The sequence below is a fragment of the Schistocerca cancellata genome, chromosome 2, assembly GCF_023864275.1.
Source record: "Schistocerca cancellata isolate TAMUIC-IGC-003103 chromosome 2, iqSchCanc2.1, whole genome shotgun sequence".
NCBI classification, from domain to species: Eukaryota; Metazoa; Arthropoda; class Insecta; order Orthoptera; family Acrididae; genus Schistocerca; species Schistocerca cancellata.
In genome coordinates this window covers 99261818-99288866 of record NC_064627.1, presented here as the reverse complement: position 1 = coordinate 99288866, position 27049 = coordinate 99261818, and the positions used below count along the sequence as shown (strand labels likewise).

The 27049-nt window shown below is 42.5% G+C and overlaps 1 protein-coding gene across 1 annotated transcript in view; it reads right to left on the bottom strand.

Moving 5' to 3' along the window:
- Positions 1-27049, bottom strand: part of LOC126151188 (dehydrogenase/reductase SDR family member 11-like) — an 86377-nt gene that overhangs the window by 57942 nt on the left and 1386 nt on the right. Inside the window, exon 2 of the mRNA XM_049915926.1 lies at positions 3580-3742. Coding sequence (XP_049771883.1) covers positions 3580-3742 — 163 coding nt within the window. The remainder of the gene's footprint in view (positions 1-3579; positions 3743-27049) is intronic.

Below are 27049 nucleotides of genomic sequence, written 5' to 3'. Positions count from 1 at the left end.
ATCAACTTATTCAGTGATGTATTTACACATTGTCTTGTCGTGTTATAGCCTGATATGTCACGAAATGATACACTGCTCAGCTAGCGCTGTAGAGTATACACATGCTTTACCTTCATCTTGTAGGCAGCTGGGCAAACACATAAATTACTGTGTTTCTGCATGCATCACCTTAGCCCACGATCTGGGGCGCCAATTTTCGCAACACGATCGGTCACACTGCGTACTTTGCACACACATACACTACTGGCCATTAAAATTGCTACACCAGCAAGAAATGCAGATGATAAACGGGTATTCATTGGACAAATATATTATACTAGAACTAACATGTGATTACATTTTCATTTCATTACATTTGGGTGCATAGATCCCGAGAAATCAGTACGCAGAAAAACCACTTCTGGCCGTAATAACGGCGTTGATACGCCTGGGCATTGAGTCAAACAGAGCTTGGATAGCGTGTACAGGTACAGCTGCCCATGCAGCTTCAACACGATACCACAGTTCATCAAGAGTAGTAACTGTCGTATTGTGACAAGCCAGTTGCTCGGCCACCATTGACCAGACGTTTTCAATTGGTGAGAGATCTGGAGAATGTGCTAGCCAGGGCAGCAGTCGAACAAGTTCTGTATCCAGAAAGACCCGTACAGGACCTGCAACATGCGGTCGTGCATAATCCTGCTGAAATGTAGGTTTCACAGGGATCCAATGAAGGGTAGACCCACGGATCATAACACATCTGAAATGTAACGTCCACCGTTCAAAGTGCTGTCAATGCGAACAAGAGGTGACCGAGACGTGCAACCAATGGCACCCCATACCATCACGCCGGGTGATACGCCCCAGTATGGCGATGACGAATATACGCTTCCAATGTGCATTCACCGCGATGTCACCAAACACGGATGCGACCATCTTGATGCTGTAAACAGAACCTGGATTCATCCAAAAATATGACGTTTTAGCATTCGTGCACCCAGGTTCGTCGTTGAGTACACCATCGCAGGCTCTCCTCTCTGTGATGCAGTGTCAAGGGTAACTGCAGCCATGGTCTCCGAGCTGATAGTGCTGCAAACGTCGTCGAACTGTTCGTGCAGTTGGTTGTTGTCTTGCAAACGTCCCCATCTGTTGACAAATGGGATCGAGACGTGGCTGCACGATCCGTTACAGCCATGATGATAAGATGCCTCTCATCTCGACTGCTAGTGATACGAGGACGTTGGGGTCCAGCACGGCGTTTCGTATTAGCCTCCTGAACCAACCGATTCCATATTCTGATAATAGTCATTGGATCTCGACCAATGCGAGCAGCAATGTCGCGATACGATAAACCGCAATCGCGATGGGCCACAATCCGACCTTTATCAAAGGCTGAAACTTGATGGTACGCATTTCTCCTCCTTACACGAGTCATCACAACAACGTTTCACCAGGCAACGCCGGTCAACTGCTGTTTGTGTATGAAAATCGGTTGGAAACTTTCCTCATGTCAGCACATTGTATGTGTCGCCACCAGCGCCAACCTTGTGTGAATGAAATGCTATTCATTTGCATATCACAGCATCTTCCTGTCAGTTAAATTTCGCGTCTGTAGCACCGATTGCTGAAACAGTAGTTGACCGGCGTTGCCTGGTGAAACGTTACTGTGATGCCTCGTGTAAGGAGGAAAAATGCGTACCATCACGTTTCCGACTTTGATAAATGTCGGATTGTAGCCTATCGCGATTGCGGTTTATCGTATCGCCAAATTGCTGCTCGCGTTGGTCGAGATCCAATGACTGTTAGCAGAACTTGGAATCGGTGGGTTCAGGAGTGTAATACGGAACGCCGTGCTGGATCCCAGCGATCTCGTATCACTAACAGTCGAGATGACAGGCATCTTATCCGCATGGCTGTAACGGAACGTGCAGCCACGTCTCGATCCCTGAGTCAACAGATGGGGACGTTTGCAAGACAACAACCATCTGCACGAACAGTTCGACGACGTTTGCAGCAGCATGGACTATCAGCTCGGAGACCATGGCTGCGGTTACTCTTCTGTCTGCTGTCTTCTGTTTCAACGAAGACGGATCCACGAGAGACCGTTCATTGACTTCACTTATGACCGGAACTCCCTACGACTTTCTGATAAATCTTCCGATGGGATGGCTGATGGACGTAATGGGATAGTTTACAGTTACCTGTAACGTCAGGATGTACAGTTTGTGGTGGGATGTCACATACTGCAGATCAGGGGCGCACCAAAGTTTTAATGGAGTTAACTCCTTTTCTATCATTAACATTGAATCTCCAAACTTTCTTCTCCGCCTCGCTTATAATACATTGAAGCCCCAAAGAAACTGGTATTCAAGAACAGAGATTTGTAAACAGGCAGAATACGGCGCTGCGGTCGGCAACGCCTATTCAATACGTCTACCACAGTTATTAGATCGTTTTCTGCTGCTGCAATGGCAGGTTATCAAGATTTAAGTGGGTCTGAGATTCCAATTCGACCATTTCACGACTATACCATAAATATTAGGAATTCGGTCAAACATCAAATCTCCAACATCGCTGCGGCCGGAAAAAGATCATGCAAGAACAGGACCAACGACAATTGAAGAGAATCGTTCAACGTGACAGGAGTACAACCCTTCCACAAATTGTTTCGGAGTTCAATGCTGGGCCATCAACAAGTGTCACCAAGTCAACCACTCAACGAAACGACATCTATATGGGGTTTCGGAGCCGAAGGCCCTCTTGATAACTGCACAACACAAAGCTCTACGCCCCGCCTGGGCCCGTCAACACCGTCAACACCGATATTAGACGTTGACGCCGGAAACATGTTGCCTGGTCGGACGAGTCTCGTTTCAAATTGTATCGAGTGGATGGACGCGTACGGGTATAGAGGCAACCTGATGAATCTACGGACCCTGCATGTCAGCAGCGGACTGTTCAAGCTGGTGAAGCCTCTGTAATGGTGTGGGGCGTGTGCCATTGGAGTGATATGGGCGCTCTGATAGTCTAGATTCGACTCTGACAGGTGACACGTACGTAAGCATCCTGTCTGATCACCTGCATCCTTTCATGTCCATCGTGCATTCCGGTGGACGTGTGGAATTCCAGAAGGACAATGCGACGCCCCACATGTCCAGAATTGCTACAGAGTAGCTCGAGGAACACTCTTCTGAGTTTAAACAATCCCGCTGGTCACCAAACTCCTCAGACATGAACATTATTGAGCATATCTGGGATGCCTAGAAACGTGCTGTTCAGAAGAGATCTCCACCCTCTCCTACTCTTATGGATTTATGGACTGTCCTGCAGGGTTCATGGCGTCAATTCCCTCCATCACTACTTCAGACATTAGTCGGCTGCGCGCCACGTCGTGTTGCGGCACTTCTGCGTGCTCGCGGGGGCCCTGCACGATTCTTACTTCTTATACTCACACATCTTTCAACAGGATCTAACCTTAACATTTTACGATTTCTATATCAATATCAAACAACTTTTTTAGTTGCTAAGTTATCCAAAACACAGATTGATTTTTACTCGTGTATCCACTTCGTACACTAACAGAGAATATTCGTCACTCACAAATCAAGCTGCAGTTGCGACACAATCCCGCGCAGTTGACGAGAATGTCGACGCCTCCCAAGGTATCAGCAATCCATTTGAACACAGAAAGTATGCTTTCCTCGTCACTGACATCTCCGTATAATGGATTCAACTGCCCGGTGAAATCATTCAGTTGCCATTCCTAGGGAAAGAAAACATATTGTTGTTACTATTACAAAAGTTATACTTAATAAAAGGTTCAAAATTGTGAAACTGAGCGCATGCAATATTACAACGAAAATACGTTCGTAGACGCAGTTTACATCTCGATTACAGCAGGGCAGTGCAGTGATTAAGACAGTGAACATGCATTCTGCAAGACAGCAGTTCAAATATTTATATGGCCAACCAGATTTAGGTTTCCTGCGGATTTCCTACCAATCTGACGAGGACCTGTTCGCGGAGGGGGTATTTGTTGAGAAACATGTCTGTCGAGAATCCTAGCCATGCTCTATACTCTATAGGTTTAGGTCCATGGAGCACACATGCCATTCCTCACGTTCAGTCTTCACTTACCATTGTGTTCCACATCTTAGCGGTCCTTTGTGGGCAGGCATTGTCTCCACAAATAGAAATTTGAGACCTAGCGCAACCATAAACAGACGAACAGGATCCAGAATAATCTCCTTGTAATATAGCTGTGCTGTAACGGTACCTCACCCCAAAACAAGCAGTTGTATTTGGCCATTGTGCACAGTGCAATTTTGTCATATGATGACATGATCGTGCTGTTGTTTGAAGACAAATGTTGATGGTGTTAAGACAGCAACCAGCCACAAATTTACTTTCAGTTCCTTTATTCAAAGGGCACCGTTATCGGTTTCGAATCGTTGTGATTCTTCCTCGGACGGTTTACACGCTTTCTTTTTATTTTGTGTGTTTTTTACAGATTAATTTTCCTAAAATATAAATAATACATAATTATAAACACGCCACACACAGATGGTTGCGTTACAGATTTTCGTTGCATGTGACTTACGTGAAACGTCGGTTTGGAGTGTTTGTTTCCATAACATTCGTCCAACAGATGTAAATGCAGTCCCACTGCATTCTTGTTGTTGCACACGTAAACTGTCCTCACTAAACACTTTCGATTTGTCACTGAGAAGATTTCTACCACGCACCACATGTTTTGATACATACAAAGAGCTTACAAACATATGAGTATCACAGATGCTATGATATATCGTAACATTTGACGATGATGTCCTATGTTTGGAAAGGATCATATATTCGTTTACGTAATGTAATGCCTTTTACACTAGTACAGAGACATTGAATTTTTGAGTTGATATTTATAAATTAATTATAAAGTTATGTATATATATATATATATATATATATATATAACTGTATAGGTAAAATAGTATAATATTTAATTACATTTAGCATCATGAGAAAATCTAGTAACACATAAATTTGCTACTTGATCTGCAGATAGGTGTACTAATATTATTTGCTTTTGAGGCTGGAAAGTAATTTTTGGAAATTTATCAGGAAAGGGGTGTTAGCTAACTCTGTTTGTTCGTTAAGGGTATAGTCTGGGGTGCTGTTTTTGTGTGTGTGTATTTCTAATTCTTCTATTATATTCATAGTGGCTCCTTTTTCTGCTAGATGCTAAATTTTTAAGTTGTCCTCAATGTTTCCCACTGAATGGTTTTCTTCAGCAATATGGGCTGCAAATGCTGATTTGTTCAAGTTACCAAGTCTTAAAGCATCAATGTGTTCTTTGTATCTAATTTCAAAACTTCTGCCTGTCTGTCCAATGTAGAATTTTGGGCATGTACCACATTTGAGTTTGTATATTCCTGATTTACGGTATGGACTCTTGGAGGTATTTACATCATGGATTACTTTTTGTTGTAATTTATTGTTTGTGGAAATGCTGATTTTGATATTTTTCTTCTTTTTAAATAAGTTTGCTATTTGGTATGAAAGTGGGCCTAGGTATGGGAGAGTAGCATATTTAGGTTTGGCTTCAGTGGCACACTGATTTGGCTTGAAGTGACTGCTGTGAAGTGGATCTGTGGTATTTGTCTGCATTTTGTTGTGGAGTTTTTCTATTATTGTGGGCTTATACCCATTATTATGAGTAACTGTTTTAATTATATTGATTTCATTTTGTTGGTCTGTGACATATTGTTACTTTTTTAATTCGTTGTATCATCGTTCTGAAATATGCCATTTTTTGTTGGGGGGGTGGCAAGATGAGTGGTGGTAGGTTTTCTGTAAATACTAAATTGATGTTTACTGTTACTATTGCAAATTTTTGGGTCAAGAAAGTTAATGCTTTTATTAGTTTCATGTTCAACTGTGAATTTAATATTTTTGTGCATTTTGCTTAGATCTGCTGCTAATGTATCTATTTCTTTTCTTGTACCATCAAAAAGCAAGATTGTATCATCAACATATCTTCTATAGTAGATTATTTTGTTTGAGATGTGCTGGTTGGTTGAGAAGAATTTTTGTTCTATATGGTTGATGTAAATGTCAGCCAATATCCCAACTAAGCTACTTCCCATTGCCAAACCATCATTTTGTCGGTACAGTTTGTTGTTGAAGCTAAAGTAATTATGCTCTAGAATAAGTGAAAGTATTTCTACGAGTTCACAGATCTCTGCAGCACTAATTTTCATATATTTAAGCAGATTGTTTCTTATAATGTTAATAGTCTCTTTGACAGGGATGTTCGTGTACAGGTTGACGATGTCTAACGATGCTAATTTAGCTGTTGGTGGGATGTGGCTGTCTTTAATTAAGCTTATGAGTTCATGTGTGTTACGTATGGTGTACTTATTTTCAAAAGTATAGTATTTGGTAATGAGGTCTTTTAATTTATGGCTTATGAAGTATGCAGGGCTGTTTCTTGAGTTAACAATCGGGCGAATGGGACAATTTTCTTTATTAACCTTTGCCTGTGCACGCAGTTTTGGTGCTGAGGGATTTATTACTATGCAGTTACGTATTTCATATTTGTTCAGTAAAAAGTTACAGTTTTGTAGTACTTTTCGGAGTTTAGTTTGGAATTTTACTGTAGGATCTGTCTTTATTTCAGTAATATTGTTGCTATGGAAACATTGCAAGGTTTTCTCTACATATTCTCTTTCATGCATTACGATTAAAGAATTTCCTTTGTCAGCTTTTACTATGAGTGCTTTACTTTCGGACAGTTTGCTGTTAATCTTTTTCAAATCTTTAAGTTTAGTGTTCTTGTGGGTATTATTTGTTTGAAGCTGTTTCATTATCAGTTTCTTTGTCTTGTATGCAACTGCATTTTTCTCACATGTGTCTAGTTTTGCTGTGTCACAAGCAAGTTTTGTGCAGGCTATGAGATTTTTAACACTACGATTACTGAGATTTGTTCCAATATTATGTTTCAGATCTTTATTTAATAAAATGAGTTCACTGCTGCTAAATTGGATGTCAGTTGTATTAATAACTCTATCAAAAAATTTGTATTAGCTTAGCTGTTTGTTTTTATCAAACTCTGAATTGTTCATAGATTTTAAGGCTTCAGGTTTCTTTTTGTGTTTGGATAAGATAATCTTTTGTTCTTTATCTACTTTATCGTCTATGTGCTGTAGGATGTATGAGAATTGTAAAGGTGAGAGGCTGTGTCCTAGCTGCAGTTGCAAGTTGTACATGACATTGTTTAAGTTTTCTTTTTTCTTGTATTGCATTTTAATCCCTGTTTTTAGCCATATGTTTTCACACTTTTGCTTAGCAAATCTGGCAGCTTTAGTTTTGCAGTTAATTTTGACTTTGACAAATTTCGGGACTGTTTTAAGTGACATACACTCTTTGTTGAATTTAATGTTAAGAAACGTTTTCATTATGTTAATTTTATGTTTCTTGAAAGCATGTATATTTCTCATTAGCTGGCGAGGTAAGCTTAATGCAATTTTGTCATATGATGATTGCATTAAGCTGTTTCTGGACTTTCATGTGAAACCTAGATCTCTTCAACAATATGACTCAAAATTCCCTGCCATCCTTGTCGTACATAGTGAGAAAGCTAACTGCAGTTCCAATTCGCTGTTGTGACGTTCATTTGTCAAAAGGAAACCACTTGTTACACTTCTACAAATTTCATAAAGAACTGGTAGTGAAATTTCAAGAGCGCACAAGCTCAATCCATCAGGCAGTGAAACGTCAATGGTGTTAAATTTTTTCATCAGTTCTACATTTGAGTTCATCACTAGCAACTGAGAGCCGGCCTGATCGTTCCACATCATGAGTAGTCGTTCGTCCTCCATTAAACATGAGACAACATTTTCGAACTGATGATTCTTTCATCATGTTTCTATGAACTTATGTTACCTGTCTATGAATTTCGATGTGGTGGACTTCTTTTTGCATTCAGAAACAGTATTACTCCACGAACCTCACACTATGCCGGATCGTAAATTTGGTAACAAATGTTAAGATCGTACAAGTAAACTGCGAACGACCGTTCCTGGCACCTGTTAGTGTCATCCTGACGCCACCGTTGCCAAGACCTAATACACGACAGCGGGGGTGGGGTAGGACGAAATGCGAGGCCTGTCAGTTCAAACGTCCTTTCCTTTTAGAATGACCTTCTTTGTTTCGGAATTTTCACTTGTCGAAAAATACTGGGCTTTGGCTCACCCTCAAATTTCGTTGAAGAATATAGGACTTCACACTTATAAATTTATTTTACCAACACTTCACTGACAACTGCCACATTTACGAACAGTGAGGAGAATTGTGGACTGCGTATAGCAAATATATGTAATTACAGACTAGTTTAGTTGCAAAGCACATTTCGACAGTAACAATCACTGAAAGCTACCGTACATAAAACCTTCCAAAAGACAGCACGCTTCTGTATACTGAAATATCCAGCACATCGATGCAGACAACCAAGAATGGAAGAGAAATTAAAAAAAAAAATGTTTGAGAAAGATATTACTAGGATAAAGCTAGCCCAAGATAAGTGGGACTTAACTAGACATGTTTACACTCAGAGCTTTGGGAGTGTTGCTGCTATTGTTTCATAAGGATGGCCTCCGCAGTTGCCCTCTCGGCTGTTGGCAACTGCACGTAGAGTCTTGATACTGATAACACTTCCTCATGTCGCGTGGTATCGCAGTTCTGAGTGCAACCAGTGTCGGAAGTATACAATGTGTCTACGAAGTCCCGCAATCATTTCAAAAACTTATAACTTAAAGACTATTAGCGATAGAGGGACGTGGTCTGTTGTAAAACGTTTAGCAACTCTCAAAGGATCTTCTGTTACGCAAGAATTTTAGTGCGTGTGTGTATGAAATCTTATGGGCCTTAACTGCTAAGGTCGTCAGTCCCTAAGCTTACACACTACTTAACTTAAATTATCCTAAGGATAAACACACACACCCATGCCCGAGGGAGGACTCGAACCTCCGCCGGGACCAGCCCCACAGTCCATGACAGCAGAGCCCTAGACCGCTCGGCTAATCCCGCGCGGCACAAGAATTTTAGTGTGTGCCCCACTCGTCTCTCGTAGAACATCAAGGCGATATTCGATTTCTGATTGCTTCGACGAAGGGTAGCAATGTCACTAACTAATGTTGTGTAAATGTTATCGTTGAAGTAACCCCACGAAAAGAAGTCTAGTGGCGTGACATCGGGCAGGAGTGAGGCTGTGCTATGGGACCTTCAAAACCTATCACCTTTTAAGGAAATGTTGCATTCAGTACATCCCACGCCATCAGCTTCAAATGTGGGGTTGCACATGCTTCGTCCCATGCTTCGGTGTGGGTACGCGCATAGTTTTCCTGTGTTTTACGTTCTGTTTTATCTTATTGTTCTGAGTCTTTTCTTGACACCCGTCTCAATCTGTTACTGAGCGGGCGCGGAAGACCTTGCCGTCGTGCGCCCATACAACCCTCTCCATCCATCTATCCATCCTTTCATGCTAAGATGACGGACGGCTACAGCTCTCTGGACTGATGTAGGACGAACTGTTCGAGCATGTCCACGTTTTGTTTTTTCTGGGAAGAGAACTGGCATTATCGCCCTAGAGTGCATCATGAAACGCCAAGCGCTAAAATTCAAGGTATCACGGATGTGTTTATTTGTCTTGTGTGGGTTTTCAGAGCCCCAAATGCTAACGCTATAACGGTTCACGTGTCCAGGAATGTGGAACGTCACTTTATCTGAAATCATGCACTTTATCGGGTAGTCAGTACGTATGGAGTCCAGTAAGGGACAGGCAAATGCATACCGCAGAGGGCGATCGTTTGCCTGCAATGCTTGGAGCATTTGCACTTTGTACGCAGAGATGGTGTATCCGATTATTCGCTTATGTAACACTTTATAGACAATTGATATTCCTTCATGCAGTTCGCGTGATGTACGGCGAACGGACTTCTGGAGGCTGCGATGAAACACAGATTGCTCTCTCTCTCAAGAAGTGCTTGCCAGGGAAAAATCTTTGACATTGCCTGTCGCTTTAAATGTTTTGAACCATCTTATTGTGACTGGATCTTGCCTCTGGTGCCCTGTCATACTGCTGTCGTTAATGCCGCACTATCGTTAGATTCTGCATGCCGGGTGACGAATTGCGCCATCTTCTGGTCTATTGCCATTTTGATTGATTTGAAGCAAAATTTGCTACAAAGGACAGAGAAAAAAAGCTTTGCGAGCTGCTAAACCAGTGGTCAAGAAATTATTTTGCTTCAGAGCTGATACTGGCGTTATAGAGGGGCACCTCTGGCCGCATAGGAGGAAGAAGGCGCGGGGGGGGGGGGGAGGGGGCAACGGACGCTTCTCAAACATAAATTCAGTTTTCACGAAACCATGGTTACTGTTTTCACGAAACCATGGTTACTGATAGAAGCTTACCAACTGCACATTGTATCACACAAAATATATGAGGGTCACTCCAAAAGAAATGCACACTATTTTTTTAAAATCCATCTTTTAGTCTACATGTTTGAAAGTTTTACAGTGTGTAGATACATCCTTTAGGAACAATATTTTCATTTCTCCACATAATTCCATCCTTCTCAACTGCCCTACGCCATCTTGGAACCAGCGCCAGTGCAGGTATGCACGGTAAAATTCTGGACCAATCTGTTGGAGCCACTGTTTGGCAGCGCGCACAAGGGAGTCATCATCTTCAAACCTTGTTCCACGAAGAGAGTCTTTCAGTTTCCCAAAGAGATGATAGTCACATGGAGCCAGGTCAGGACTGTAAGGCCGGTGTTTCAGTGTTGTCCATCCGAGTTTTGTGATCACTTCCATGGATTTTTGACTGACATGTGGCCGTGCATTGTCGTGCTAAAGCAAAACATCCTGCTTTTGACGATGTGGTCGAACACGACTCAGTCGAGTTTGAAGTTGCTTCAGTGTCGTCACATATGCATCAGAATTTATGGTGGTTCCACTTGGCATGATGTCCACAAGCAAGAGTCCTTCGGAATCGAAAAACACCGTAGCCATAACTTTTCCAGCAGAAGGTGTGGTTTTGAATTTTTTTTTCTTGGGTCAATTTGCACGATGCCACTCCATTGATTGCCTCTTCGTCTCTGGTGAAAAATGATGGTGCCATGTTTCATCACCTGCCACAGTTCTTCCAAGAAATTCGTCCCCACCATTCTCGTACTGTTCCAAAAGTTCGCTGCATATCGTTTTTCTTGTTTCTTTGTGAGCCACTGTCAACTTCCTGGGAACCTACCCGGCACAAACCTTTTTTAACGCCAACACTTTCAGTATTCTGCAAACACTTCCTTCCCCTATTCCCATGTGACAATTCGTTCACTGTGATGCGTCTGTCAGCAGTCACCAATTCGTTAATTCTCTGCGCATTGTCTGGAGTGTGTGCAGTACGAGGTCTGCCGCTGCGAGGACAATCCTCGATATTGCCGTGCCCGCTTTCCTGACGTAACCTGCTTGCCCACCGACTAACTGTACTGCGATCGACGGCAGCTTCTCCATACACATTTTTCAACCTCTTGTGGATGTTTCCCACTGTCTCGTTTTCAGAGCACAGGAATTCTATAACAGTACGTTGCTTCTGACGAATGTCAAGTGCAGCAGCCATCTTAAATACATGCTGTGACGGCGCCACTCAAGGGGACAGATTGAACTAAGTTTGAAAACAAGCGGGAAGGATGTATTTACACACTGTAAAACTTTCAGAATGAAAACTGTATTTTTACAAAAATAGTGTGCTTTTCTTTTGGAGTGACCCTCATAAGTGAAAAAAAGTAATGGAACCACAAGCATTTTGCTGAGTTTCATCGTGACCAGTTTCTCGTATATAAGAGGGTACAACTACATCTACGTAGACACGGCACACGCCACCGTGCAGTGCGTGGCGGAGGGTACCCTGTACCACTACTTGTCATTTCCTTTCCTGTTCCACTTCCAAATAGAGCGAGGGAAAAACGACTCTCTATTTACCTCGGTATGAGCCCTAATTTCTCGTATCTTATCTTCGCGGCCCTTACACACAGTGTATCTTGGCGGCTGTAGAATCGTTCAGCAGTCAGCTTCAAATGCCGGTTCTCTAAATTTCCTCAGTAGTGTTTCTCGAAACACGTAGCCTTCCCTCCAGGGATTCCCATTTGAGTTCCCGAAGCATCTCTCTAAGACTCGCGTGTTTTTCGAATCTACCAGTAACAAATCTAGCAGCCTTCCTCTGAATTGCTTCAGTGTCTTCCTACAATCCTACCTGGTAAGAATTCAAAACACTAGAGCAGTACTCTAGAACAGGTCGCTCCAGCGTCCTATATGCGGTCTCCTTTACAGGTGAACAATTATTTCCTAAAATTCTTCCAGTAAACCGAAGTCGACCATTTGCCTTCACTACCACAGTTCTCACATGCTTGTTCCACCTCATATCGCTTTGCAACGTTACGCACAGATATTTAAACGACTTGACTGTGTTAAGCAGAACAGTAATACTGTATCCGAACATTACAGATTGGATCTTCCTAGTCATCCGCATTAACTTATATTTTTTCACATTTAGGGCTAGCTCACATTCATCACACCAACTGGAAATTTTGTCTAAGTCGTCTTGTATTTTCCCAAAGTCAGGCAACTCTGACATCTTACCATAAACCACAACATTGTCAGCAAACAACCGTAGATTGCTGCACACCCTGTCCACCAAATCATTTACATATACAGAGAACAACATCAGTCCTATCACACATCCCTGGGACACTCCTGACGAGCCGGCCGCGGTGGCCGAGCGGTTCTAGGCACTCAGTCCGGAACCGCGCTGCTGCTACGGTCGCAGGTTCGAATCCTGCCTCGGGCATGGATGTGTGTGATGTCCTTACGTTAGTTAGGTTTAAGTAGTTTGAAGTCTAGGGGACTGATGACCTCAGATGTTAAGTCCAATAGTGCTCAGAACCATTTGAATCATTTTGAACTCCTGATAATACACTTCTCTCTGATAAATCCTGGTCGTCGAAGACAACATACTGGGTTCCATTATTTACGAAGTCTTCGAGCCACTCACTGTGCCAGAGCCATCGGCTGCAGAAGACCATTTTCAGTCGGACTTATGTATTACCCCAAATATAACAGAACAGTGACTGTTTTAAATAACATGACTTTATTAACTCAAAATTGTCGCAAAGGGGTACAGTGGCGAATGATAGATTTGTATATAAAATGTTTTAGAAATCAGTTTTATTTGCTGTATTATGTGTGTTTTTTGGAAGTAACTAACTCTTACTGTGTAAACGCCTTGCACACATTTCCCGACAAGAAGACGCGGCCACTTTTGACGATCAGACATGGGGTCTGCCTCAGTGGTTCACAAATGGAACTATCAAATCAAACCAAAAAAGGAACATAATTTATAGCCATATAACGTCGTATAAACACTGATGTTGTAAAAGAACTATTACTCTCCATACAAGCGACGTGTTGCGTACATAGGTCCGCGTAGTCAGCGAGTACACAAATCTCCCACTAGAGCGCGCCCCGCTAAACACAACAGCGCAGGCGCAGCGCTCGTCTGTCTCCGCACTACGAGATGGCGCTGCCATAAAGACGGACCAAATTCTGCTTCCGACGATCCACGCATTAATATGTAACGCAGCCAGTGAGATTGCTGCTTACGTAGAACATTTTCTCCTTGCAGATCACACTCACGCAGTGATACATGAACGTGCGAGGTATTATAACGAGTGTACAGACCTCTGATTAGTCAGTCTTCATTAGTCTGTACGAGTCTATAGTCAAGATTCAGTCTGCGCCTAATAAGATTACCATATTCCTGTACATAGCCATGAAGAGAAATGTATAGACACTTTGTCAAGTATCAGAGATATGTGAGAATGAGATTAATGTACCAATACCAATGGAACTTCAGACTGTCAATTGTAAATAGCATCCAGAACCAAGTTACATAATTTTTTATGCTTGTTATTATTTTAATAAATGTGTGTGAAAATTAATCAAGTTCTGTTTAAAGTTGGTCACCAACAATCTGTCACTCTAAGCGTGCGAGTGGCATTTCTATTGTCTGACCTAACGGCAGAAGATAAACATGCCACGATAAGACCATGAGACATATTGCTGACACTCGCCTTCTTCGTTAGAGCGATAGGTCAAATAATCTGATGGTGTGTGTACTGAAGGTCTTACAGTACACACAACCACACGACGTAACAAGGATAATGCACTACTGGCCATTAAAATTGCTACACCAAGAAGAAAATGCAGATGAAAGACGGGTATTCATTGGACAAATATATTATACTAGAACTGACATGTGATTACATTTTCACGAAATTTTGGTGCATAGATCTTGAGAAATCAGTACTCAGAACAACCACCTCTGGCCGTAATAACGGCCTCGATACGTCTGGGCATAGAGTCAAACAGAGTTTGGATGGCGTGTACAGGTACAGCTGCCTATGCAGCTTCAACACGATACCACAGTTCATTAAGAGTAGTGACTGGCGTATTGTGACGAACCAGGTGCTAGGCCACCATTGACCAGACGTTTTGAATTGGCGAATGTGTTGGCCAGGACAGCAGTTGAACATTTTCTTTATCCAGAAAGGCCTGTACACGATCTGCAACATGCGGTCGTGCATTATCCTGCTGAAATGTAGGGTTTCGCAGTGATCGAGTGAAGGGTAGAGCCACGGCTCGTAACACATCTGAAATGTAACGTCCACTGTTCAAAGTGCCGTCAATGCTAACAGGAGGTGACCGAGACGTGTAACCAACGGCACCCCATACCATCACGCCGGGTGATACACCGGTATGGCGATGACGAATACACGCTTCCAATGTGCGTTTACCGCGATGTCGCCAAACACGGATGCGACCATCGTGATGCTGTAAACAGAACCTGGATTCATCCGAAAAAATGACGTTTTGCAATTCGTGCGCCCAGGTTCGTCGTTGAGTACACCATCGCAGGCGCTGCTGTCTGTGACGCAGCGTCAAGGGCAACCGCAGCCATGGTCTCCGAGCTGATAGTCCATGCTGCTGCAAACGTCGTCGAACTATTCGTGCAGATGGTTGTTGCCTTGCGAACGTCCCCATCTCTTGACACAGGGATCGAGACGTGGCTGCACGATCCGTTACAGTCATGCGGATAAGATGCCCATCATCTCCACTGGTAGTGATACGAGGCCGTTGGGATCCTGCACGGCGTTCCGTATTACCCTCCTGAACCCACCGATTCCATATTCTGCTAACAGTCATTGGATCTCGACCAATGCGAGCAGCAATGTCGCTGTGGTGTCACCGCCAGACACCACACTTGCTAGGTGGTAGCCTTTAAATCGGCCGCGGTCCGTTAGTATACGTCGGACCCGCGTGTCGCCGCTATCAGTGATTGCAGACGGGGCGCCGCCACACGGCAGGTCTAGAGAGACTTCCTAGCACTCGCCCCAGTTGTACAACCGACTTTGCTAGCGATGGTTCACTAACAAAATACGCTCTCATTTGCCGAGACGATAGTTAGCATAGCCTTCAGTTACGTCATTTGCTACGACCTAGCAAGGCGCCCTTACCAGTTACTATTGATACTGAATCATGTACAGTCAAGAGCGACGCTCATCATTAATGGATTAAAGTTAAGTATTCGACCAGCTATGTCCGTTTTTCCAAAGTCTAATTTCCTTGTCCTGTTCCAGACCTCACGCCAGCCTGCGTGAGCTAAAACGCGTGCCTTTTGGCTTCCTCTAGTACCCGGTGTTGGCTCTCCTGCCAACCCACAACAGTCGCAATACGATAAACCGCAATCGCGATAGGCTACAATCTGACCTCTATCAAAGTCGGAAACGTGATGGTACGCATTTCTCCTCCTTAGACGAGGCATCACAACAACGTTTCAGCAGGAACGCCGGTCAACTGCTGTTTGTGTATGAGTAATCGGTTGGAAAGTTTCCTCATGTCAGCACGTTGTAGGTGTCGCCACCGGCGCCAACCTTGTGTGAATGCTCCGAAAAGCTGATCATCTGCATATCACAGCATCTTCTTTCTGTCGGTTAAATTTCGCGTCTGTAGCACGTCATCTTCGTGGTGTAGCAATTTTAATGGCCAGTAGTGTATTGCCTGCACAAATGTCATCAACTTCGATCCATGCCAGGTCATAAGTTTTCAGTTGGTGTACAATGTGGATTTTGCGCGGGTACCAGTGTAAAACAGACGGCAAATGTTTCCGTGATGTTGAACATGGGATTGAGAATTCTCGTAGCAGCAAACGAGCACTGGCACCACCGGGGGTACATGTTGCGTGCTCAGTTACAGCAACAACAACCTCATAACAACTTCCTCTTCCACGTGCCACACCAAGCTCACCCATGTATTCGATTTGCTTTGTCGTATTTTTGAAGCGTTTAATGACATCAGGGCTCTCCTCAGACCTTTCACTCGGCGATACCTTCTCAATGCAGCCCTGTAACTGCTGCTTTCACGCAAGGTAGCAAGACATATAAGGTAGGGCATTCCGGCAGTGTCCGCGAACAATTTACCCACTGTACCCTTCGCACTGTGACGTCACCGGGCAGAGAGCATTGAGTACCGCAGCAGTGTGTTTATTAGTGGCGCGTGTTGCGAGCAGACCGAATTATGAATAGAAATACGAGTAATTGTGCAGTTTCAAACTGTAAAAATTATGGAACTAAGACTAGTGGTATAGTGTATCTTCGTTTTCCCAAGAATTTCCTACAAAGGGAATGGATATCTCGGTGCAAGAGAACTGACGAAATTAATGTTATTAATGCCCGTATCTGCTCGATTCATTTTCTTCCTGAGGATTACGAGCGGGATTTAAAGAACGAATTCCTGGGGTTGCCGCAAAAGAAGAAACTTAAAGCAGATGCAGTTCCATCTCAACATTTACCCAACTGGCACGGAGATTTACGTACAGCTGAAAACGGCACTGAACCTGACAATGAGGTAAGCGAGCTGCTGTGTTCTACTGATCAATTAGATTAAAGAACTAATTCTTTAAGTTTTGTCTTCTCAAGTGAGTCATTTTTAGTGAAAATAGTATCATTTTAGTACTAATTATTAATCATAAACGAAACAATTAACAGGCTTTTCTGTCCCTGTAGAATGTTCGTGAGCGAGCTCTAAGTTATCAGAAGAGAGATGTGCGCAAGAGAGCAATTGATACCTTGCAGTCTGTGTCCCCAAGGAAAGGGAAACTGGACCGAGACACAAATACATTGGCCATTTGTGAACTCTCTGATTTGAAAGTGAAGGACGAAGAAATAAAAAGACTGAAATCAGAAATAGAAGTTCTTTATAAGAAAAATGCTGTGCTTGAAAGTAGCCTTAAAAATGTAAAGCAGCCCTGAAGACAGCAAATACTGTTAGACGCGTCTTATTAAGGAAGACAAAATTAAGTGCTACAGTGAAAGGAAGTTTCGTAAAGAAAAAAGTACAAAATATCTTATCTAAGTGTTTCACTCCAGGACAAATTCGCTGTTTGTTGCTAGGCAACAGGCGTGTTAAATGGAGTGCTCAGGATATTGCCAATGGCCTAACTCTAAAAGCTCTCTCTCAAAAAACTTATACATATTTGAGGAAGCGAAATATTCCTTTGCCATGTCGAGCAACACTCCAAAAATGGACTACGAATTTTAAGTGTAATCCAGGTATTTCAGAAGAAGTTTTGGCAATTTTGAAAGCAAGGAGTCGTACGTTTACTCCCCTACAGAAGACAACTGTGTTGTGTTGCGATGAAATGAACGTTTGTGGTAGAATCTGCTATGATGCTTCGGAAGACAGGATTTTAGGACCTGACACAAATGTTCTAGTTGCAATGATTCGTGGCTTGTGTTCATCTTGGAAGTAGCCGATTTATTACAATTTTGATGTGACAATGAACTGTGGCCTGCTACTAGATATAATATTTAAAACTGAAAATTCGGGACTACATGTTGTGGCTGTAACGTGTGATATGGGTGCAAAAAACTCTAAAGTGTGGGATGAACTTTGTGTCAATATCGCAAAAACATTTTTCAAAAATCCAGCGCACAATGAATGGAAAATCTGGGTTTTTTACGATGTGCCACATTTATTGAAGCTCCTTAGGAACCACTTTTTATTTGAATGGTTATCTCTTCCTGATGAAACTTTGATAACTAAGAATGTAATCGAGAATTTGTTAGACAGCCAGAAAGGCGATCTGAATGTAGAACATCAAATTTCAGAAGCGCACATTAGTGTTACAGGACGTGCTCGACAAAATGTTAGCATGGCATTTTCACGTCGCACTGCTAAAGCTCTCTTGTATGTTTTGGGAAAAGAACGGGAAAGCATGTTCTTTGATTTAGTAAACTATGTTTTCGACGTTTTAAATTCTAGACTTCCCATTGATGATGTCACGTCTTTACGTTGCGGATTTGGTCTGAGTTTTAAAAGCCAAGAGAACACTTTAAAAAGGTTTCGCGATGTTTGTCTTGACATACGCTGTGGAAACAGGAACGGTTTGTTGCCATTTCAGTTGGGTTTATAATCTCAGTCACATCCCTTCTAGGGTTACTCGAAGAGGTAAAGAAAGATAACGTGAAGTTTATCTTAACATCACGTCTAAATGAGGACTGCTTGGAAAATTATTTTTCTAGAATTCGAGGACTTGGTGCGTTCTACAATAATCCCACAGCTGTAGAGGTCAAACACAGAATTCGGCTTCTTCTTTTAACTGGAAATTCAGACGACGTACCTTTATCAGGCAGTGCAGCAGCTGCTGAAGAAGGAGTCACTGCTGTTTCTGCAGATACTGGTACTGAAACACACGATAACATCTTGAAATTCATCTCAAGTGAACTCTGTACTGAGATAACAGATGAACGACAAGTGAAACGTGCAAATATTTATGACATCTTAGATATTGTCGAAGAGGAAGAAGAATTCCTGAGAACTGTCCACGAAATAGATCAAAATAGTGCTGATATAGAAGATGCTAGTCCTGGCTCGGTTCAATACTTGGCTGGCTATCTCGCATTTCAAAGTCGTTCAGTCGATAAAACCTTGGGATCACGCACTGAAATGTGCTTGATTCCTGGAACAAATTCTCAGTCATGGCTAAGTAATGTTTCCCGTGCGGGTCTTCAAACACCAACAACAGACTGGGTGAATACCGTGAAACAGTTCGAAGTTATATTTTCAGGTTTCCATGGACAAACAATTTCGAAATGTAACAACGTAATTGAAAGTTTAACTTCGATTATCAAAACAAATTTTCCTCGTGTACACGAAAACAGAATTAGTTTGTATGTTAAAACGCGAAAATTTATACGTATCAGGTACTCAAAAAAAAAAAGACTAGTAGAAGCAAGACACAAGGAAGAATCTCACGTGGACGGCATCTAAACCATGTAAGAAATGAAGAGCCGCTTGTCGTCAGCAACTACAGCCGATCGATGCACTTGAAAAATACGGAATGGTGGTAAGTTTGTTTTACGCATTCTTTATTACCTCCTGCGTCGAAGTTTATGTGCTAACTGGCTCTGCAGATGACGAAGAAATTGAAGAAATGTATGATGAAATAAAAGAAATTATTCAGATAGTGAAGGGAGACGAAAATTTAATAGTCATGGGTGACTGGAATTCGGTAGTAGGAAAAGGGAAAGAAGGAAACGTAATAGGTGAATATGGATTGGGGGTAAGAAAGGAAAGAGGAAGCCGCCTCGTAGAATTTTGCACAGAGCACAACTTAATCATAGCTAACACTTGGTTCAAGAATCATAAAAGAAGGTTGTATACATGGAAGAAGCCTGGAGATTCTAAAAGGTTTCAGATAGATTATATAATGGTAAGACAGAGATTTAGGAACCAGGTTTTAAATTGTAAGACATTTCCAGGGGCAGATGTGAACTCTGACCACAATCTATTTGTTATGAACTGTAGATTAAAACTGAAGAAACTGCAAAAAGGTGGGAATTTAAGGAGATGGGACCTGGATAAACTGACTAAACCAGAGGTTGTACAGAGTTTCATGGAGAGCATAAGGGAACAATTGACAGGAATGGGGGAAAGAAATACAGTAGAAGAAGAATGGGTAGCTTTGAGGCATGAAATAGTGAAGGCAGCAGAGGATCAAGTAGGTAAAAAGACGAGGGCTGGTAGAAATCCTTGGGTAACAGAAGAAATATTGAATTTGATTGATGAAAGGAGAAAATATAAAAATGCAATAAATGAAGCAGGCAAAAAGGAATAGAAACTGTAATCTCCCCACGGAAAATTACCCTCTACCACGCAATAATTAATAATGGTCAATCAAATCATCCACATTTATTTACGTATGAAAAGTATCTGAGCAGATTTTCTAGTAATATATGCGCCGACAGCTCGTCGACGCCAAGGTATTTTTCGAGTACGTTTATTCTTTGGAACAACAGAGGTACACAGGTGTATGCTCCATGGTCATTATAGTTATAGAAAGAGAGATAGAAAGAGAGAGAAAGGAACAGCTTCGGAAAGTATCGGTTGGAAGATTTTCGTATTGCAAAAGGAGATTTATTTACTCTTCTTCGCGATAAAGCGAGGCAGGAAAGTATGTGCCGCTAGCGGGGTAGACAAAGAGAAAGAAGGACTTGTAAAAGTAAATTTCATGAGACTAAAAATCCACGGAAACGGAACATGTACGGAAATGGTTTCAATATACAATTTTCCTCAGAAATAAGGTTTGTGACCATTTCATTTTAGAGTGAATGACGAATGCGTTCTCTGTCTGAATTGTTGATGATTGTCTGGGGCCTGTAATTAATTGGGAAGTTTCAGCTGTGACGAAGAGAGCCTGCAATCTCTGAGTTTTATTGAAATCGTCCAAAAAGGCTTCGTCCACATCTGAAATTTTAGATCTGTCGTAAACTGAACGAAGTGTTCAAAACGATCGATTTTTTCCCAACTGAATGCAGCGCTTAATAATAATAACGTATGTGAAGATCTTTTCTAGCAAGCCAGCCGCTGAATATTAAGAAGAAGGGCTCCACCAGAGATTTTAATAGGCTGATTTCATGTAACTTAAGACTTTCAGCAAAATCGATTTAAGTAGTAAGGGCATTCATTAGAATGTCCTGTCACGGTCGCCATTCTAATGAATGCCCTTACTACTTAAATCGATTTTGCTGAAAGTCTTAAGTTACATGAAATCAGCCTATTAAAATCTCTGGTGGAGCCCTTCTTCTTAATATTCAGCGGCTGGCTTGCTAGAAAAGATTTTCCTGCCTCGCTTTATCGCGAAGAAGAGTAAATAAATCTCCTTTTGCAATACGAAAATCTTCCAACCGATACTTTCCGAAGCTGTTCCTTTCTCTCTCTTTCTATCTCTCTTTCTATAACTATAATGACCATGGAGCATACACCTGTGTACCTCTGTTGTTCCAAAGAATAAACGTACTCGAAAAATACCTTGGCGTCGACGAGCTGTCGGCGCATATATTACTAGAAAATCTGCTCAGATACTTTTCATACGTAAATAAATGTGGATGATTTGATTGACCATTATTAATTATTGCGTGGTAGAGGGTAATTTTCCGTGGGGAGATTACAAAACGTCTCAAAAATGAGATCGACAGGAAGTGCAAAATGGCTAAGCAGGGATGGCTAGAGGACAAATCTAAGGATGTAGAGGCTTATCTCACTAGGGGTAAGATAGATACTGCCTACAGGAAATTAAAAAGACCTTTGGAGAAAAGAGAACCACTTGTATGAATATCAAGAGCTCAGATGGAAACCCAGTTCTAAGCAAAGAAAGGAAAGCAGAAAGGTGGAAGGAATATATAGAGGGTCTATACAAGGGCTATGTACTTGAGGACAATATTATGGAAATGGAAGTGGATGTAGATGAAGATGAAATTGGAGATACGATATTGCGTGAAGAGTTTGACAGAGCACTGAAAGACCTGAGTCGAAACAAGGCCCCAGGAGTAGATAACATTCCATTAGAACTACTCACAGCCTTGGGGGAGCCAGTCCTGACAAAACTCTACCATCTGGTGAGCAAGATGTATGAGACAGGCGACATACCCTCAGACTTCAAGAAGAATATAATAATTCCAATCCCAAAGAAAGCAGTTGTTGACAGATGTGAAAATTACCGAACTATCAGTTTAATAAGTCACGGCTGCAAAATACTAACGCGAATTCCTTGCAAACTAGTAGAAGCCGACCTCGGGGAAGATCAGTTTGGATTCCGTAGAAATACTGGAACACGAGAGGCAATACTGACCCTACGACTTACCTTGGAAGCTAGATTAAGGAAAGGCAAACCTACGTTTCTAGCATTTGTAGACTTAGAGACAGCTTTTAACAATGTTGACTGGAATACTCTCTCTCAAATTCTGAAGGTGGCAGGGGTAAAATACAGAGAGCCAAAGGCTATTTACAATCTGTACAGAAACAAAATGGCAGTTATAAGAGTTGAGGGGCATGAAAGGGAAGCAGTGGTGGGGAAGGGAGTAAGACAGGGTTGTAGCCTCTCCCCGATGTTATTCAATCTGTATATTGAGCAAGCAGTGAAGAAAACAAAAGAAAAATTTGGAGTAGGTATTAAAACCCATGGAGAAGAAATAAAAACGTTGAGGTTCGCCGATGACATTGCAATTCTGTCAGAGACAGCAAAGGACTTGGAAGAGCAGTTGAACGGAATGGATAGCGTCTTGAAAGGACGATATAAGATGAACATCAACAAAAGCAAAACGAGGATAATGGAATGTAGTCGAACTAAGTCGGGAGATGCTGAGCGTATTAGATTAGGAAATGAGACACTTAAAGTAGTAAAGAAGTTTTGCTATTTGGGGAGCAAAACAACTGATGATGGTCGAAGTGGAGAGGATATAAAATGTAGACTGGCAATGGCAAGGAAAGCGTTTCTGAAGAAGAGAAATTTGTTAACATCTGGTATAGATTTAAATGTCAGGAAGTCATTTCTGAAAGTATTTGTATGGAGTGTAGCCATGTATGGAAGTGAACCAGCCGGCCGCGGTGGTCTAGCGGTTCTGGCGCTGCAGTCCGGAACCGCGAGGCTGCTACGGTCGCAGGTTCGAATCCTGCTTCGGGCATGGGTGTGTGTGATGTCCTTAGGTTAGTTAGGTTTAAGTAGTTCTAAGTTCTAGGGGACTTATGACTTAAGATGTTGAGTCCCATAGTGCTCAGAGCCATTTGAACCATTTTGAAGTGAACCATGAACGATAAATAGTTTGGACAAGAAGAGAATAGAAGCATTCGAAATGTGGTGCTACAGAAGAATGCTGAAGATTAGAGGATAGATCAAATAACTAATGAGGAGGTATTGAATAGAATTGTTGAGAAGAGGAGCTTGTGGCACAGCTTGACTAGAAGAAGGGATCGATTGGTAGGACATGTTCTGAGGCATCAAGGGATCACCAATTTAGCATTGGAGGGCAGTGTGGGGGTTAAAAATCGTAGAGGGAGACCAAGAGATGAATACACCAAGCAGATTCAGAAGGATATAGGTTGCAGTAGGTACTGGGAGATGAAGCAGCTTGCACAGGCTTGCAGAGTAGCATGGAGAGCTACATCAAACCAGTCTTAGGACTGAAGACCACAACAACAACAACACGTCGAAGTATGTAGGTTAAGTATTATTTAGGTCTAATTTTCAGTGTATGTGTACGTATACAGAGTACTCCATTGATGGTGACTGGGCCAAATATCTCACGAAATAAGCGTAAAACGAAAAACTACAAAGACCGAAACTTGTCTAGCTTAAAGGGGGAAACCAGATAGCGCTATGGTTGGCACGCTAGATGGCGCTGCCATACGTCAAACGGATATCAACTGCGTTTTTTTTAAAAAAGAACCCCCATTTTTTTTTACATATTCGTGTAGTACGTAAAGAAATATGAATGTTTTAGTTGGACCACTTTTTTCGCTTTGTGATAGATGGCGCTGTAATAGTCACAAACATATGGCTCACAATTTTAGACGAACAGTTGTGTAACAGGTAGGTTTTTTTAAATTAAAATACGGAGCATAGGTACGTTTGAATATTTTATTTCGGTTGTTCCAATGTACCTTTGTGAACTTATCACTTCTGAGAACGCATGTTGTTACACCGTGATTACCTGTAAATACCACATTAATACGATAAACGCTCAATATGATGTCCGTCAACCTCAATGCATTTGGCAGTACGTGTAACGACATTCCTCTCAGCAGCGACTAGTTCACCTTCCGTAATGTTCGCACATGCATTGACAATGCGCTGACGCATGTTGTCAGGCGTTGTCGGTGTATCACGACAGCAAATATCCTTCAACTTTCCCCACAGAAAGAAATCCGGGGACGTCAGATCCAGTGAACGTGCTTCGACGACCAATCCACCTGTCATGAAATATGCTATTCAATACCGCTTCAACCGCACGCGAGCTATGTGCCCGAGATCCATCATGTTGGAAGTACATCGCCATTCTGACATGCAGTGAAACATCTTGTAGTAAGAACGGTAGAACACTACGTAGGAAATCAGCATACATTGCACCACTTACATTGCCATCGATAAAATGAGGGCCATTTATTCTTCCTCCCATAATGTCGCACCATACATTAACCCGCCAAGGTCGCTAATGTTCCTCTTGTCGTAGCCATCGTAGATTTTCCGTTGCCCAATAGTGCATATTATGTCGGTTTACGTTACCGCTGTTGCTGAATGACGCTTCGTCGCTAAATAGAACGCGTGCAAAAAATCTGTCATCGTCCCGTAATTTCTCTTGTGCCCAGTGGCAGAACTGCACACGACGTTCAAAGTCGTCGCCATGCAATTCCTGGTGCATAGAAATATGGTACGGGTGCAATGGATGCTGATGTAGTATTGTCGACACCGACGTTTTTGAGATTCCCGATTCTCGAGCAATTTGTCTGCTACTGGTGTGCGGATTAGTCGCGACAGCAGCTAAAACACCTACTTGGGCATCATCATTTGTTGCAGGTCGTGGTTGACGTTTCACACTTGGCTGCACACTTCCTGTTTCCTTAAATAACGTAACTATCCGGCGAACGGTCCGGACACTTGGATGTGTCATGCACGATACCGAGCAGCATACATAGCGCACGCCCGTTGGGCATTTTGATTACAATAGCCATACATCAACACGATATCGACCTTTTCCGCAACTGTTAAACGGTCCATTTTAACACGGGTAATGTATCACGAAGCAAATACCGTCCGCACTGGCGGAATGTTACGTGATACCAACGTTTGTGACTATTAAAGCGCCATCTACCACAAAGAGAAAAAAGTGGTCGAACTAAACCATTCATATTTATTTGCATACTACACGAATATGTAATAAAAAATGGGGGTTCGTACTTAAAAAAAAAAAACCAGTTGATTCGCGTTTGACCTATGGCAGCGCCATCTAGCCGGCCAACCATAGCGCCATCTGGTTTTCCCCTTCAAGCTAGACAAGTTTCGTTCTTTGTAGTATTTTCGTTTGACGCTTATTTCGTGAGATATTTGGCCAGGTCACTATCAATGGAGCACCCTGTATGTGTCTCTAACGTGCCTGAAAAGTTGGTATTTCATTTACAAAACGACGACATTGGTTTTGTAATGCGCTCCGTGTTACGCAGGCGCGGCTTTTCTGCCGGGTGACGTAATGCGAGCGCAGCCAACCGCAATGCGATTGTCGGAACAGCCCTCGCTGGCTTTCACGTAGAACAGTTTCACTATCAGAGCACCGTCTCTCTTCTCGATAGCCGTAGTGTTCACTCTCCTTCAGTCATACTGTTGAATCCTCGTTAGCCGCTGTTATATCGTCTCGTTGTCTCTGTAGAGCTGTACCATGGGAAGCAAGGAGAGGATGTTGGTTGGTGACCGGTATCCTCGTTCTATAACACAAACTGCACACAGTTATTCACAAACGAAGAGCTACTTAATTTCAGCTTTCATGTGATGTGGTAAAAGCTCTCCTGTATAGCCTCACTGCAGTTGACGTACAGAGTCCTCTATGAACACTGTTCGCTACGTGCTGCTCCTGATTCTAAGCTAGAGGCTGTGACTGCGTTCTCCGTCTCGCTGACACTCTGGAACCCACTCGGCGTAAAGAGTGGAACCAGCTCGGCTTAACAGGCTCGAACTAACTGAACAAACTAACTGGCCCACCTGTCTGCGGTGGCGATCCTAAATACTGGAGGCTGAGAGGGCGCTGGTGGCGCGTTTCCAGCGAGTCTTGTCGTTGTCCTCTGTCGATACTCTCGTAACCTCTATGCGGCATGGTGTACTGGCGCCAGCGTACACCAGCACACATACCGTCATACAAACAGTGTACAGCGCCGGAATTGCACCTGGTAGCTAAATTTGGAAGTAATTTTTTTTCCAGCGTAAATCGGTTCCACGTTAACGTATTAGCATATCTACCAAGTTTCACTGCTGTACGATAATTACAGCCCACCCAGGACATCCTCTACATCTACAGCTACATGGATACTCTGCGAATCACATTTAAGTGCCTGGCAGAGGGTTCATCGAACCACCTTCACAATTCTCTATTATTCCAATATCGTATAGCATCGGAAGGAATGAACACCTATATCTTTCCGTACAAGCTCTGATTTCCCTTATTTTATCGTGGTGATCGTTCCGCCCTATGTAGGTCGGTGTCAACAAAATATTTTCGCATTCGGAGGAGAAAGTTGGTGATTGTCATTTCGTGAGAAGATTCCGTCGCAACGAAAAACGCCTTTCTTTTAATGATATTCAACCCAAATACTGTATCATTTGGCTGGTCCTGGCGGAGGTTCGAGTCCTCCCTCTAGCATGGGTGTGTGTGTTTGTCCTTAGGGTAATTTAGGTTAAGTAGTGTGTAAGGTTAGGGACTGATGACCTTAGCAGTTAAGTCCCATAAGATTTCACACACATTTTTTTACTGTATCATTTCTGTGACACTCACTCCCATATTTCGTGATATAACAAAACGTGCTGCACTTCTTTGAACTTTTTCGATGTACTCCGTCAGTCCTATGTGGTAAGGATCCCACACCG